This window comes from Penicillium solitum (genome assembly GCF_028829755.1).
Source record: "Penicillium solitum strain IBT 25940 chromosome Unknown utg000001l_segment0_segment0, whole genome shotgun sequence".
Lineage (NCBI taxonomy): Eukaryota > Fungi > Ascomycota > Eurotiomycetes > Eurotiales > Aspergillaceae > Penicillium > Penicillium solitum.
Genome location: NW_027072121.1, coordinates 7921579 through 7936661, shown reverse-complemented (window position 1 = coordinate 7936661; position 15083 = coordinate 7921579). Strand labels below are relative to the sequence as shown.

Sequence of the window (15083 nt, the reverse complement as noted above, 5' to 3'; positions counted from 1 at the left end):
GGTACCGTATGTACAATGAAAACCAGAATGGCGCTATTATATGTGACGGAAACCAGCGTTAGTTTTTACTTCGAAGCCGGACTCGCTGTCATCCTCGACAACTTCACGATCAGTCCATCGTGCTGAATCTGACCTCGATACAAGATTTCTGTCACCGGTGCTCATGTGCGATTCATCTTCAGCCGGTAACGTGTCACTCGGACCAGAAGATGGATATTCCGATACATGGAGATCGGATAAATTTGGCAAATCGTCTGTATCTCTTACTGAATTTGGATCCGCAGAACCGGACTGCCCTTCAACCTCATCACCAGAACTAGTCGGTCCAACATTTGGAGACTTGGCCATCTCCACATTTTGCTTCAGAAAATCGTCAGTTTCCGCAGTAGGCGTGTGGCTGAAATGTGTGTCAACCAAGTGTTTCACAACAGGCCAGCCATAGGCATTGGTGAACATGCGCCGCACAATAATGTTATTGTGGGCATCGGGCTCAAGCCGAACAAGAACCTTACGCCAAGTCAGATCACGGTGATAGGCTCTCGCAATCTTTTCTTCGATCTTGAGGCCACTTTCGTTTTCCGCGATGCTAGCAGGTGGATGCTGAGTGGGCGCCGACTTCGATTGCTTGCCCTGAAGCGAGCCAAACGCTAATGTGCGTCGCTTTGTGGGTAAAGGGGGTGGTATATCCTCTGGGTGGTAGATGCGATCATGGAAGATTGTCCGGGGTCGCGAGGCAGGATCCAAAATGAAATCCGTAGGTGGTAAAGGCGGCATCAGTAAGTCTCCCGCAGACTCGAAAAATGTTGTCTTCGGGGGCGTATGTACTCCTTCGTGCTCGTGCGAGGAACTTCCATGCGTAATGGGCATTATGCCATCGCCATCGCCAGTCTCAAACGTGCTCAGGGTCTGGCTACGCTTATAAATTCTAGCATTCTTGCTATTAGGGGGGTTCTTGCCCTGATTTAGGCGAAACAGCGAGAAAAAGCTGTCCAGGGGACTGTGAGGCGCACTTCCCGGGATATTTTCCTTCACCACGCCCACCTCTGGCATTTTCAGGCTGGACACATGACTGGGTGGTGCTAGGAATTGTGCCGGTCTCGGGGCGGTTGTATCTTCGCCCAAAATGTCGTTTTTGGGTCTTGGGGAAACCTGGGTCGCAGAATATGGAATTTGATGATCGGTCTCCAATGTCGGGAGACTCAAAGGCTGTTCTCCTTCGGGGCGACCTAATCGCGGGGATTTCGAGTTGGCGCCTGTCAACTCTGCCCACCCCCATTCGGCCATAGTTCCAACAATTCCATTGTCCCTCCTCGCCTTTTCGACCCGATCTAGACCTTTCCAGTCTAGGAACAAAAGCGAGGACGTCCGCAAAGGAACTATCCCATCATTCACCACATTCGAGTACACTGTGCGATGTTGGAACTTCTTAAGAACCTCGTGGGCAGGACCGCAAGGAAGAATCCGTAGAAGCGGCTTGGCGCCAGGATCCGAATGGCCGGGGTCTTTTGTAGACTCTCCTCTTCCAGCAATAATGGCCCCCCAACCACTTCGAACTTTCGGTGCTGTCCAACTCAACCCGAGATCCTGGCCGGTACGACCAACTAGACCTAAATCCAATGCAAATCGAACGTACATTGGATTCTCATTGCTGAGACCGAGAAAGGGGGTTGCAAGAGCAATAAAGTTAACAGGCTTGATTTGCTCAAAGAACTGAGGCGAATGCTTTTGGATATATGCGATTGCATATGTCTGAATCAGCCCGCCGAGGGAATGGCCAACAAAACTGATGCTTGTAATCTGGTAGGCATGGTCTTCGTTTAGAAATTCTTGGGCATTCTCTTGGGGGGTTGATTCAGCTGAATGAGCAAATGGTTGAGCTCGCTCCTTGCGAGCACTAAAAGGTCGAGAAAATGGGTTCGACTTTGAGCCCTTCAGAGGGAAATAGGGTTGATCTGGATATGTGAGAAGCAGGACATACTTGGCCAGTCGTTTGCCGAGGTATTGAATCCCACGCTCGGTCCGAACAGCATTTCCAGAGAACCCTCTGACAATGACTTGCTCTTCGTCGTCATCGTTAGGGTTGTCGCTAGACTGGTTATTTTGATCGTCCTCCACATGACTGGGTTTACTGCTGACAAAACCAGGGATTAGGAATTTTGGATGCCCAAGCGCTCAAAGGGGGTTTCATACCTTGTCGGGTTTTCTTGATCATCCAGTCCAACAGGGTCGACGTGTGGAGCGGTTGCTTTATTGTCGTTCTGCTTGGACTTTCTCATGGCTGCGTCGATGCTCTCCTTCAAATAGAGCATGTCTGCACCGAGGTTGCTGTGCAACCCATGTGTCAGTAACACGAGATGCACCTTCTTCTTCTTGGCACTTTTCATCGGAACTTCAGTAGAGCCCTCCGGCGCTGGATTGTCACACAGAGGTTGCGAGTCCTGACTCTTCTGATCAGCGCTTTCGGAAGCCGGCTGCGCCGAGGGGAATGGAGGATTGCTCCATAGACTAGTTGTATCGTCGACATGAAGAGCGATTGATTTTGTGTACACGCCTTTCGAGGCAAGTACCTGACTACCTCTAGTTCCAGGTAGCCAATGGTCTTGTAACTTTGCCGGAGGCCCCGGAGCGCCATTTCCGCTACTCCATGCACCGCCCGAGAAATATGCCAGCGATTTTTCATCTCGGCCCACCAGCAGCTCAAAATGGACCGCTGCGCTACTTGAGAATATCACCTGCGACTGTATCTCAACAATCCAGCTAACGCTCTGTCCACTTGCCGGTCCGCCTTGACTCGGAGAGCCAAAATCGTGAGCCTCCTGGAGATTAGCCGGCACCTTGATGATGGCGTCCCAACCACCTCCCGCCTTTAGGTAGGGCTCAAACTGAGGTATACCCTCCAGATCCTGTCGCTCATATTTGGTGTTGGGGTCAAACTGCGAGGGATAGCAAGCAGCGTATAGCGTGTACGGGCCATGGAGGTATGCGGCGCGCAATGGGATGGCAGATGTGTTCTTCACCCTCACGTAGAGATTCGAAGGAATGGGAAGGATCGGATCGTCCGCCGGAGTGTATGTAATCGTGTATCTGTTGGACGATTTACTATTAGCGACCCAGGAGGTCTTCGGACTTGAGGGGCAATCCGGACCAGACTCACCTGACGACTTCCCCAACACGAACACTACCAACTTGATGGATTAACAACATGTCGGTCGCTTCCTTTGTATCCACCGGAGTTGTTTGCCAGCCGGAGAAGGTATGAAATCGCGACCTTTTATTGCAGGGCTGTGCTGCACCTTGGTCTGGGGTTTGGGAGGCCGAATAGGTGCGCGCAGTGATCAGCATCGAATCTAATGGGCAGTTCCATTATAATCAAGCAAATTCCAAGGCGCTAGATAAGAGAGACTAGCGAGACAACAACAATATCATTTGCTGGCGCATCCCATATGCTGGGATGGGTGGAGTGGTGGTTTACGGGGTCCAATCCCGGAGATGGCGGGAAACACATGATTACATTCCCTTTACGGATCAACAACTCTATGAACTGGCCCTTGTTTATAAACCATACACAATGTATTCTTCAGTTCTAATCTAATATATATTTCTATCACAACTTGGGTGAATCCCTGTCTAATTGATCAAGTTCAGCAAACGGGTAGGTTCTTTACGAATTTCCACCCAACCATCCTTCTCCACAGCGATGATCTTTCCATCAATACAAACGCGTCGCCACCTCTCCTCATCTTCTTGAAAATCGATTCGAACTTGTTCAGTGTCGGCGTAGGTAACCGTATCTTCCATCACATGCTGACCGCCCTGATAGGCTAGAGTCATCAACTGCATCGCGTCTTCCGCCGACATAGGACCGAAGCGGATGAACCTCATTTGTCCATCCAGGGGAACTGAGTCTGGGGAAATCAAGAAGTCCTTCTCGAGTCGTGGAACGAGTGTCACAAGCGCATACATGTGCTCAAGCTCTTCCACTGCTTCTTGGGAACGTGCCTTGTTCGGGCCATTCGAGGTGGTTAATGTGATTTTGCCTTTGAATTCGTGAGGCGGAGTGCCGTCCGAGGGATTAAGTAGTTCATTTGCAGCCATCTTAAAACGATCCACTCCAAATTTGCGATATTCGAATGTATCACTGTCTGCAACCAATGCAGCATGGAGCCCCCAGCTCGCAACAACGGCCCCGTATAATGTGTGGTGAACATCGGTATCGATATCGACTCGCTGGCGACCTTCATCGATGACCAATCGACTACCAGGTGAAAATTTGGCAGCAAAGACTGGTATAGATGACGGGCTGCCTCGAAGGAGGGTTGAAAGGCCCGGCACCGGACCAGATCGTAATCCAATAGAACTTGCCATAGCATTCCCTGTCCCACAAGGAATCAACACAATATTGGGAGATACACCGATCGTCTTCTTGGATTTGTAGAAAATCTCGAGAATGTCGATAAGACCCCCGTCGCCAGAAAGAAGGATGATAGTCTGAGGGACGCTATTATGAGCCCGGTCCAGAAATTTCGATTGTGCGAGCTCGATGATGGTTTGCGTCGACTGCGTCTCGTAGAGCTCGTAATTTTCTAGCCCAACATATGTAAGAAGGGGCCGGACAACATCTTCAAAGACTGTCTTGGCTTTCCCCGTTCCTGATCCAGTAGATACTACAACCTGGACGATAGGTGGTTCATCTTCATTCCGAAGATGGTTGGGAACCTTGGTCACAAATGAAGACAGTTCTGCAGGCAGGGACTCGATATCGATCTTTTTCAAAGAAAAGTCTTCGGACTTGGGGCCATCCAGTTCGGTTTTCTGAAAAAACAGCACACTGTACGTGAGTGGATTGGACAACACGCAGAGAATGTCGTTGAAGTCAATCACATACTCAGTGCCTGCGTGGGATTTGTATTTCAAGGTACTGTCGACTATATCGACTGCCAAAGGGCCAGGCATCTCTGCTATCTCTGAGTATGTAGAGTAGTGAGAGAAAAATCAACAGTTGACAGGGCGGGGTTTACGGCTTACCCGGACTTTTTCACCATCCATGTCGTACTACTTAGGTAAAAAGACGACAGTTTTTTTAGGAGAGATCTCACTCTTTAATTGTTATTATAATTACATGACTGTCTTTTTATCAAAAAATCGAAATTACTTGGTTATCAATTTTTTCGGCTTAACATATATACACAACCGACACTTTCGATCATTGAAGCAAAATGGTTGAATTCTTATACCCCCAGTGCTGACTCTATTTAATATTTATATAGGGGTGTACTACACTTGTTCATGCATTACATACCAGGTCGACACCTCAACACCGTATGGAAGATCATCGACAATCAATCATATGTGGTCATCTCAGGATGACGCCCAATGAAGCCGCTTCGAAGCACGACCTTGCCTATGACATACCTAGGTAATCATTAGCGGAGAACCTTGGAAACATCCCATACTAGTTAGATGGCAGGGACTGTAAGTGAATACCTACTTCATTTTATGTCGTTTGTTTCTTTAAGCTTGTTTGATCGCCTCCACTTCAATCTCAATTCTCATCGCTGAGAATGCTAGTTGGGGTACAGCGATAGCGGTCCAGATAGGTCGATGACCCGGAATACGCTCCTTGAGCTTATTGACGGTGAGATCATACGAGGAGTCGATATTAACGTGGTAGCTGCGGATTGAATAAACGTCTTCCCAGCCGCGAAGACCCGCGGCTTGCAGCACCCTGTCCACATTTTGGAATGCTAGATCGACTTGACCCGAAGTATTGTCGGCATCCAGAGCACCGGTTTGGTCCCAACCTCCTTGTCCGGAACATTTGACAATATTTCCCAGGACAACTGCCTGGGAATAATGGCATAGATCGCTGTGTTTCTGACCAGCGCCTTTTTCGTTGATATAAGACAGAGAAGACATTGTGATCGTGAGGCGGAAGACAGGCAGTCAGGTTGATGAATTGAGATAACTTGGGTAAATTGAGCTCACCCTCACGTAAATATATACTCAAAATATCATGACGAAGGACCTATGGAGGTGTTTGGAGGTGGTTCTCCACAGTCTCCACAGTAATATTGGCTGCGACTATGACGACCTCAACTTCCAACCTCCATCAATATTGGAGACACTTCGCTTTTCATCCACCTCCATAGATCCTCTCAATAATAGAACCCCTACGTTCACGGTGCTTATTGGATATTCGAGATGGAAGAAATTTCAACGGCTGAACCCGAAGCTTCTCCAACAGACAGAAGAAAACCGCGAATATGCCGGTATTGCAAGCGTCACTTCCGGCGATACGAACACCTGGAAAGGCATCTGCGAATCCGTGAGCATAGCTTCCTATTAGATAGATTGCGGATAATTACGTTAATAATGTCTAGATACCAATGAAAAACCATACAAATGCTCCTGCGGTTCTTCCTTCAGTCGGCGTGATCTCCTCAAGCGGCATGAAAGCATCACCCATGCCCCGATCAACCCACCAACGCAGCAACCATCGCCCGCAATTGGCAATAATAGTGAAGATGCTCAACCACAAAGCAACCAGATCCATTTAGATCCAGGGATATCCCCCTGGCAACATCCTGACTTTCAAAATATATCAACTGGGTCGATCATCCAAAACGAGCCACTTGCCGATTATCAACTAGAAGGTTTGTTATAGTTCAATCCCCTAGACTGTGTTATCTGAGGAAGAAAAAAGATCCAGAAGCCCCACCTCTTCTATAGTTATCATCTAATGCACACGCTAAATCAATGCAGGAAACCCTCTATCCAGTGCCCAAGATCTACTGGTCCTGCAAAGCCTGGAAATGTTCAGTAACAACATAGGGCTAAACAACGAGTGGCACTTACCTTCCGAGCCAAGCATCACGCAAATATTCGCTAGAGACTTCAACATGAATGCTTTACCAACCCCATCAACCGCATATCCATCTCATGAACAGCCCTCGGGCCCAGACCAAACACTAAGCAAACTTCCAACTGAAAGAGAGGCCGTCGGTAAGGCGATTCTCAGTACATGCCCCGGTGAGAGGTATAGTCTAACCATTAGATACAGCGGAATTCGGAGTTCTAACATTGCCAATCTTGGCGGTCACAAACCTGCATCGAGAAAGCCTTCTGGAGGCCCTGATGAAATCCCAAACCACTGTAACAGATAACTCTTTGCCATCCTGCCATTCGCTCTCAAGATTTGTCAATGGTTTTTTCGATGGATTCTACCCTCATCTACCGGTAGTTCACATTCCAACGTTCAAGATTGACGAGTGCGAGCCAGAGATCCTCTTGGCCATGTGTGCACTTGGGGCCGAGTTTCGACATGAGAATCGAAAAGCAGTGCTGCTCTTTCGAGCTGCCAAGGATATGCTCCAACAGACGATACGTGAACGAGAAATCGCAGAAACCGAGAGAAAGTCATATACTAAAATTAGCGGGAATATGACTCGTTCCACACACGAAACTCACGATTCTGACTTCGAGGTTCTGCAACAGAGGGCAGTTATGCGTGAGGCACGTTGTACCTTCTTTCTCATTACCTTTGCAACCTGGCAGAATGAGGAGAGCATAGCTCGAGAAGCTTTCAATCTCCAAAGCTCCTTGGCGAGATGCATCAGAGAATCTCGGCTGGAAGAAGTCGAACAGTTTCTACATGCCAATAGTACTGATTGGCGCTCTTGGATTGAACGGGAGTTAGACAGAAGGCTGAAATTCTTTTCCTTTGCTTTTTTGAATCTCCATTCTATAGCATTCGGCACACCACCGGTCATATTGAGTGAAGAAATAAATCTTCGTCTGCCATGCAGTTGTCTCGAGTGGATTGCTCCGAATCAAGAGAAATGGAATTTGATTCGAAGATCGGGCCATCAAGAGCAAATTCTGTTCCAGGATGCTCTCTGCCACATAATGAAAAGTCATCGGGAGTCGCATCCCCCAGACTCACAGCCAGTGCCATCTCCCTTGGCAAACTACATTCTTTTGCATGCGGTCATACAAAAAATCATCCTCACCTACCATGCCCTCGGACCTTATAATGACGTTGATCAGAGTTTGATAACTGGACAAAAGGAGATTATGCGGTAAGTTAACCACCCTTCATCTAAAACTACTGTTTCTAATCTACAACTTCTTTTCTTTCATAAGAAATGCTCTTCATGCATGGACCTCTCTGTGGCAACGAGCCCCCGAATCTAGCCTGGATCCCCGGAATCCCAATGGCCCTGTTACTTTTACTTCAGCTGCGCTATTAGGTGTTGCATATGTACGACTTGGGCTCGATTTAGGATCATATAAGATACTGCGATATCGAGATCCAGAGCAAATTGCCAACCAGTTACTGCAAATTCCACGCTTACCTGCTGGTCCTCATCTTCTTCCGGCAATCCTACATGCAACACATGCCCTCAGCATACCGGTCAAACTCGGGGTGAATTTCGTCGCTCAAAGCCATGCGTTTGTGTGGAATGTCCAGCACTCCCTCTGTGCATTGGAATTTGCCGTATTCCTCAGCAAGTGGTTATTCTGCATCTCCGACTGCCAGACTAGAAGGCCTCTTGATGGTATGTGTCTCATTTCGTTTAATTCCCTTTTAAACTTCTCTTTTAAACGGCAAAACTGACTAACCCATTTTGATTAGAGCAGGAGACACGTCTTGTGAGCTGGATTAGCGATATCGTCGAGGAAGGACGAACATCTGGAGATGACGATTTTTGGTCTAGACCTTCACACCAGTCTGACTGTGCTTACCTTGGGTTTGCTGTAGTCAAGCTATGGGCTCGCCTTATACGAGGAAACGAAAAATGGTCACTAATAAGAGTAATTGGTGATGGGCTTGATATATATGCCGATACTTGTGAGCAGCGCTATGTACATGCACGGACAAGCCCATTGCCCACCTAAACATCTATACAGGTAGTTTCTGGATGATTAAATACGAGCATTTAACGACTAGCCGGAAACATTGTAGCTGTATATTTATTACATCCATTGAAGTCTACACATGTAGATAATTGCAGCTACTCATAGCATGACCATTCTTTCTATTAGCCATAGGTGTAGCACTGTATATTGTATTAAACGTCTAATCCACATTAACCTTTTTTGGACGCTCTTTGAATCTTCTTTTTAGATGTATAAAGCACACTGTGTGTGTAATAGAACATTCTATATATAACCTTTGATTCCCTTCACACCAATTCTTCTTGACCCTTCGAGTCTTCTCGAGTTGTCTTTTTGCACCAACGCTTCCAAGCCCGAGAAGTGTCGCCCATCGGAACCGAGAATGGCAAAGAGTCTTCACACAGATAATGAAGAACAGAGTAGTATCCAAGCAAGCTGGAAACGAAAGCGAAGGCACCAGCAACGGTCATGAGATTGGCACTTTTGTCGACCAATCCGTCGGCCAGGACAAAGCTAGACGCGGCGTCGAAAATGAGACACAGCTCAAGTGTAAGGAATAGAAAGATATATACGATGTTCCTGTTCGACAGGATTAGCTTTCGTACTAGGGAAATGTAGGGTCGAGGGAACTCACAGAGCACAGCTGGCTAAGAGAAAGAAGAGGTTGAAGACCGCCCATACTAGAGAAGAGAATGTTAGAGAGAGAGAGGGAGATAATTTCAAAGCATATCGCTTACACAAGACAAAGAAACCCAGGGCGTTGTGGTACTCCGGAGTATAACCGCCATATGCATCGACAATGCCCAATGCAGGAATCATAATTACTCCGTAACCACCATAAAAGAATGCTGCAACCATGAAATGTTAATATTTAGTTCCTTTGATAGCAGAATAGGATATTGTTGTCATCACGAACCATAGGCAGAAAGTACTGTATAGGAAAATGTATTCCCTCGGGCCATCTCCCATTGAGCGGAAATAAGCATACCGATTCCAGCGACAAAGCAAAGATCACCCATGAAAATAGTTTGTGTGTAGACACCACGGAAGTTCATCATAGCCAAAGACACAGATAGCAGAGTGGTAGCAAAGCCACCCATCGCTAAAGGTGCCTATGTGACCGAAGATTGGCATGTTAGTATGTACCCTGCATCTAAAAGTTCAAGTCATCGAAGGATCTTACAGGGTTTGCTAAATGAGCACCGGGCTTCCTGACCGATTGACTCGGTCTCGAGACCCGTGTCTCATTCTCCTTCACGGTAGACATTTCGTCGGATAACATCGATATATGGAGAACGAGGCACAAGTGAGTCGATCACAAATCCAAGATTTCTTTTCAACATTTCAGCGAAAAGTACTATATAAAGATTCCTTCAAGAAACCCGGACAAGCCCGAGCGAAATTAGATTCCCGAGGAAATTGTGACTATTCGTAGCCATGGAGGGAAAAATTGCAGCTTTTATGACAAATTTGACCCAATAAAAATGTAATAGCCCTGGAGATCAGCGAAGATCCGAGTGGCTTTCCGGGGGTTATTGGGGAGAACGGCCGGCAGACCCAGCCGGTCGATTCGATTCTTAATTTCTATTACGCTACTCCATACTTTGTGTCCTTATGTTACCCCAAGAGTACGGCCAAACTGGTGCGGTTGTCTCCACAGGCTTGGCCGCTACCCCACAGGGGTTGGCCGGGCTTGGCCGAGTATGTACTGGCTTGGGTATTTGAGTAGGAATGGCCAAGTCGGTTCCTTTATTTGGGGAGCATCAGAGGAAGGTTGCAGGACGGTGTATTTATTAGGGGACTAAACTATGAAAAAAAAAATGAAAAAACTAACTGGAACAGGAATTCATAGGTCCTCCGTTTACTAGATACATGATACAGCCTTCATAAGGCAGGGGTACATAAGAAGCAATTCTATCCAAATGTATCGGTCACAAAATAAAACAAAAAATGGCCATCACAAATATAATGTTCCCGAAATATTGATCTTAGTCCTGAGCTGGGGAGATACCGCGCGGGGGCGACGATGAATTCTCACCGTGAGAGTGCTTGTCACTGAGGTTTACCGCGATGAAAGTTTTGGGTAGCTCCACACTACATGCAATGATCAGTGAAAATCCAGGAAGGTAAAGGTAGGATACAACTTACGTGTTGAACTTCGCCTTCAACGTCTCAATCACCTCCTTCCAATCCTGGTGGGCTGTTAGGCTTCGGCGTGGGGTGCAGCCGATGGAGTGTCTGGAATCGAGTTGCACGTCAAGTGGGTCGAAGGCGTGACAACCAGGGCTGACTGAGATACGGATGGAGTAAGAGTAGGAGTCCGATTCACTGTCCCGCGCCTCGTATAGCTCGAAGCAAATTTGAGAGAGGTAATCAAGTTCCGGGATGGCACTCCTGGCAATCTTAGTTTGAATTCCACCTTCCAAGATGCAGTTCAAGAGGGTGTAGATATGAGATTCCTTGGTGAAGTAGAAAAAGGACTTGGCATCCTGCGAAGCCTGCACCTCTTCTAGATCTCGAACAATTTCTTGAAGAAGGGGAAGAGAGGTTAGGAGGCCAATCTCGAGTTTTTCGCTATCGGTGATTCCATATTCCTGAGGCGTCACATAGTCGAACAAAACCTTGGCTAACTTGTACAGTTCCCGGAGCTGAGAAAGCCGCTCATCCATTTTGCACTTGGAAGATTGGGAGCCAGGGAACAGCTTGAAGTAATGATCGTATGAATCATCTAGGGCCCGAAGGTGCGGCAGTGACTCGAGAGCAAGGTTGCGTTTCTTCAACCCAAAGCGGTGGGCAAACGTCTGGCTTTCCGTGCGCTCTTCGGATTTGTCGTTCACGGCTTCCTGTCCAGGTTTCCCCTCCGCAATTGTGTCTACCTTTGCTGCGCTCTTGCTTTTCTGTTCTTCAACAGAGTCACGGGGGCTGTCCTGAGGCATGAAGACCCATTCCAAAAACTGTCTATTGTGGAGTGCATCGAATTTCATACTGTCGTATAGCTCGGAAAGCTTGCTGGGGTCGACTTTCTCGGTGTCACAGAACTCCGCAAATAGCTTTTCCCACCGTTCCTTGAAGAGTCGGGGATCTTCACCAGCGCACCAACGGCCCTGGATGCTAGATATATCAGGATCCACGGGGGGTGGTTGGCTCTGGGTTTCAGGGTCATTGGATGGTGTCTGGAATATGTGCGGTGCGCTGTCGAGTTTCTCAAAGTTGTGTCGCATGACACTCCGGTGGAACTTCATCAGTTCAACTACCCTAGCAAGGACAACCGAAGGTTCTGGGATGTTTCTGTCCTTGGGCCAAGCAAACTGTGAAGGTGCAGACCCTTCTCGCAAAAGCAATTTCAGCTTTTTCTTGACTTTATCCATGACATCCTTGGCGGCATTTGAGTCGTCAAGCAGATCTTTCCGAACTTGTATCAAGTCTTCCGGGATATCCTTCTGGTCCAAAAATGAGCATGCCCATATTTGTGCTTTAAGAATTATTAGCTTGATGTAGGTATTGGGAAGGAAGATAGCTTACCACTGGTGCTCACTCGACGTTCTGAGCTGGTAAATATACGGACGTTATTCAACGCCTCCTTGTTCATCAGCTTGAGATCATCCCGCATGTTCAGTCCAAGATCCTGCGATTGATAACGTGCAGCATGTGTGGGCTCACCACCCCACTTGATGACAAGCTGTAGTTTGTCCAGAATCAAGTCATTCTCGGCGGCAGAGAACCGAGAAAAAGTCGCACCTGAGATAGAATCACTTCGTGTCTGTGATCTGCGCAAGTCCTCGTCCTCTGGCGTGAGTCCCTCTCCCTCATTGGGTACAGGCGCAGGGGGCTCTTCACTGGGCTTACTCTCAGGCAATGGAGCTGAAGCTTCCGGTGGGCCCTGCTCTCCCATTTCTTCTGGCTTTCTTTTCCGGAACATTGGCTTGATCTGTACTTTGGTACCAGGCCAGCCGCCCTTTTTGTTTAAGGATGTGCGGAGCAACTGAAGCTTCTCCATGTCTTCTAGGCCCTTCTCCATAGCCAGCTTGACGGCATCAGAAACACTGGACAATGCAGCTTCCCCCTTGATCACTATCTCGTTCTGGTGCCCTTTCAGCAAATCCACAAAAGGTTGGCTATGAAAAGTGAACTTGAATTTTTGCTTCGGGGTCCGATCTGCGTGTCGAATCACTGCCACCATGCCCTTCAGCTTCCAAGAGTGTTTGGAAGCAGGAAGAGGCGGAAGGGCTTCGTCATTGGCGTGCTGCACCGAAAGAGCCGGAGATTTCGTGTTTGAGGGACTATAGCCACGACTAGTAGAGTAGGCTTCCCGGGAATTCAACTTGCTGAGAGCAGCACCAATATCGGTACTCTCTACCCCAGACGACGCTACTGATGGAGTACATGACTCTGAGGCTTCAGTGGGTTTCTGATTTTGGCCGTAAAGTCTGGAAGTGCTAGGAGACTTCAGCAATGTCTTTAGTGCTTGGCGATGAGATCCTGTCGTGCTCCGTCTGGATGAGGATGAGCCCATGTCCGGTGATGGCGGCTCGGACGATTCCGATATCCCCTCGCATTTGCGTCTTTCTTCCAAAAAGATATCCCTGAGGATGTTGGCACACTTATCGTAATAATCATTGTTGTCCTTGACGAAGCTCCAGCCGTTGACATCAATGACATAGCTTTTATCTCCCACGCGGAGCATGTCAAAGCCACAGATTCTTTGACCAAATCCATTTGAGATCTTTGATGCAATTATTGCCTCCTCCTTGCCAAGCTTCGTGATGTATCGTACCTCCTTCCCGTGGGTATTGCGCCGAACAAGACCGTCGACCACGGGCGATTTGCGCGTCTCTGCATGACAAAAGTTTGGCCCAACAGTGTAGGCTTTGACATCTTCTGCATTGTCAACCCTGAGGAACTGTTCGTACAGATAACTCGCGTCCTTCTCGGTGACAGATCTTGGAACAGTGAGATTGGGGTCATATTCCGAGCTTTTGTTGCCGACCTTTCGGAATAGTCTTCTTCCACCGCCGCCGTACTGTTGATCATTGGGGAAGTAGATGTGAATGTTGTGGTCCTCACCATTGACTGGCTTTTCAACAAAGGGTTTTTTGAAGACCTTGCCGTCAACAATCAAGGCCTCGCCATCCTCGGACATTGAGACACTCTGGGTTTGAGGGGCACCGCCACCAATTCCGCTCTCTGGGCCTTCGAGCTTCACTCCAGTCAAGTGATAGATATGCTGGCCGAGTTCTGCCGATTCTAGAACCGGACCACCATCGCGGTTGACCTCCAGCCGCTTCGGGGTGGGAACACCCATATGATCCAGAATCCTCAGGCACAGCCGCCTATCCCACAAGACCTTTTGCATAGGCAGGTCATTGACACAGAGCGGTTTGCGAAGTTTAGCATAGGCAATGGCTTTGTCCAAGGGGAATCCATCGGAGAAGAAAGCGAGCAGGAAGTCACACACGGGCCAATTTTCGACAGCTTCATCGAGAATAACCTTGTCTCCAAAGACGATAACCTCGAATTCACCTTTTGATTGGAGTCGAGTCAAGATATTCTGGCTCGGTTTGCTGCGTGCTTTCACATCCAAGGCACAGACTCCGATCCTCCATGGTTTCAGGGAGCTGGATTCCATCTCACTGATAGAGCTTGCAGCGGTACTGGCAGCCGTGCTTCCGCTCAATCTTCTAGGTGCGTGGCTTAAAGGTCGTGTAGATTGTCCCATTCGACTGGCGGAGCGAGTGTCAAATCCCGAATCGGCTTTTCCTGATTGGCTTTGGGTCGACTTTGCGTGTGACGTAGGCTTATTTGGCACCAATGTAGGTTCTGGAACGGGCCCCGTGGGCGTCAGATCATTGTTATCGGAGTCCATATCAAGTAAAGGCGACGAGTGGTTCGGTTCTGTAGGTCTTAAAGGTCCAGCATCGACAAAAGAGCCGTTGCTGTGCTCAGCGGCGTCATCCATATGAGGGGTCAATTGCCTGGGCAGTATTGTGTTTTTAACTCTAATTCGATGGAAAATTTAATTTTGATCAATGGAATGTGGGAATTGGGGAAGCAGAAATTCTTTGAGTAGCAGTAGCAGTTCGCGGAGGGAGAAGTGGAAGCTCTGGGGATTCCAAGGTTGTATTACCAAATATATGATAGGGGGTTCCGCATTTGCATAGGCGGAGAGAAAGAACGGGCATTTCGCT

General features: G+C 48.0%; 7 protein-coding genes across 7 annotated transcripts; 2 read left to right on the top strand and 5 right to left on the bottom strand.

Moving 5' to 3' along the window:
- Positions 1-36: 36 nt before the first annotated feature.
- On the bottom strand, positions 37-3408 carry N7455_003053 (lipase ROG1 family protein; the record flags this gene model as incomplete). The annotated part of the gene is made up of 3 exons (XM_040955043.2): positions 3155-3408; positions 2191-3084; positions 37-2131 (listed from the first exon to the last, which is right to left on the bottom strand). Exons 1-3 carry the CDS (start codon positions 3340-3342, stop codon positions 37-39), a joined length of 3177 nt encoding a protein of 1058 aa, XP_040814359.2. The 5' UTR covers positions 3343-3408.
- A 219-nt stretch (positions 3409-3627) lies between these two features.
- N7455_003052 (diacylglycerol/lipid kinase family protein) lies at positions 3628-4953 on the bottom strand (the record flags this gene model as incomplete). The annotated part of the gene is made up of 1 exon (XM_040955182.2): positions 3628-4953. One exon carries the CDS (start codon positions 4951-4953, stop codon positions 3628-3630), a length of 1326 nt encoding a protein of 441 aa, XP_040814329.2.
- A 558-nt stretch (positions 4954-5511) lies between these two features.
- N7455_003051 (uncharacterized protein) lies at positions 5512-5916 on the bottom strand (the record flags this gene model as incomplete). The annotated part of the gene is made up of 1 exon (XM_040955104.2): positions 5512-5916. The coding sequence occupies one exon, from the start codon at positions 5914-5916 to the stop codon at positions 5512-5514; it is 405 nt and encodes a 134-aa protein (XP_040814513.2).
- A 97-nt stretch (positions 5917-6013) lies between these two features.
- On the top strand, positions 6014-6557 carry N7455_003050 (uncharacterized protein; the record flags this gene model as incomplete). The annotated part of the gene is made up of 2 exons (XM_040955071.2): positions 6014-6325; positions 6381-6557. The coding sequence occupies 2 exons, from the start codon at positions 6014-6016 to the stop codon at positions 6555-6557; spliced, it is 489 nt and encodes a 162-aa protein (XP_040814381.2).
- Positions 6558-6899: 342 nt separating this feature from the next.
- On the top strand, positions 6900-8898 carry N7455_003049 (uncharacterized protein; the record flags this gene model as incomplete). Its single annotated transcript, XM_065604400.1, has 4 exons — positions 6900-7002; positions 7061-8078; positions 8143-8558; positions 8636-8898. The coding sequence occupies 4 exons, from the start codon at positions 6900-6902 to the stop codon at positions 8896-8898; spliced, it is 1800 nt and encodes a 599-aa protein (XP_065462891.1).
- Positions 8899-9185: 287 nt separating this feature from the next.
- Positions 9186-9998, bottom strand: N7455_003048 (GPR1/FUN34/yaaH; the record flags this gene model as incomplete). The annotated part of the gene is made up of 4 exons (XM_065604399.1): positions 9186-9477; positions 9533-9578; positions 9636-9746; positions 9815-9998. The coding sequence occupies 4 exons, from the start codon at positions 9996-9998 to the stop codon at positions 9186-9188; spliced, it is 633 nt and encodes a 210-aa protein (XP_065462890.1).
- Positions 9999-10757: 759 nt separating this feature from the next.
- On the bottom strand, positions 10758-14854 carry N7455_003047 (inositol polyphosphate kinase VIP1; the record flags this gene model as incomplete). Its single annotated transcript, XM_040955279.2, has 3 exons — positions 10758-10992; positions 11047-12370; positions 12421-14854. The coding sequence occupies 3 exons, from the start codon at positions 14852-14854 to the stop codon at positions 10887-10889; spliced, it is 3864 nt and encodes a 1287-aa protein (XP_040814323.2). The 3' UTR covers positions 10758-10886.
- Positions 14855-15083: the final 229 nt, after the last annotated feature.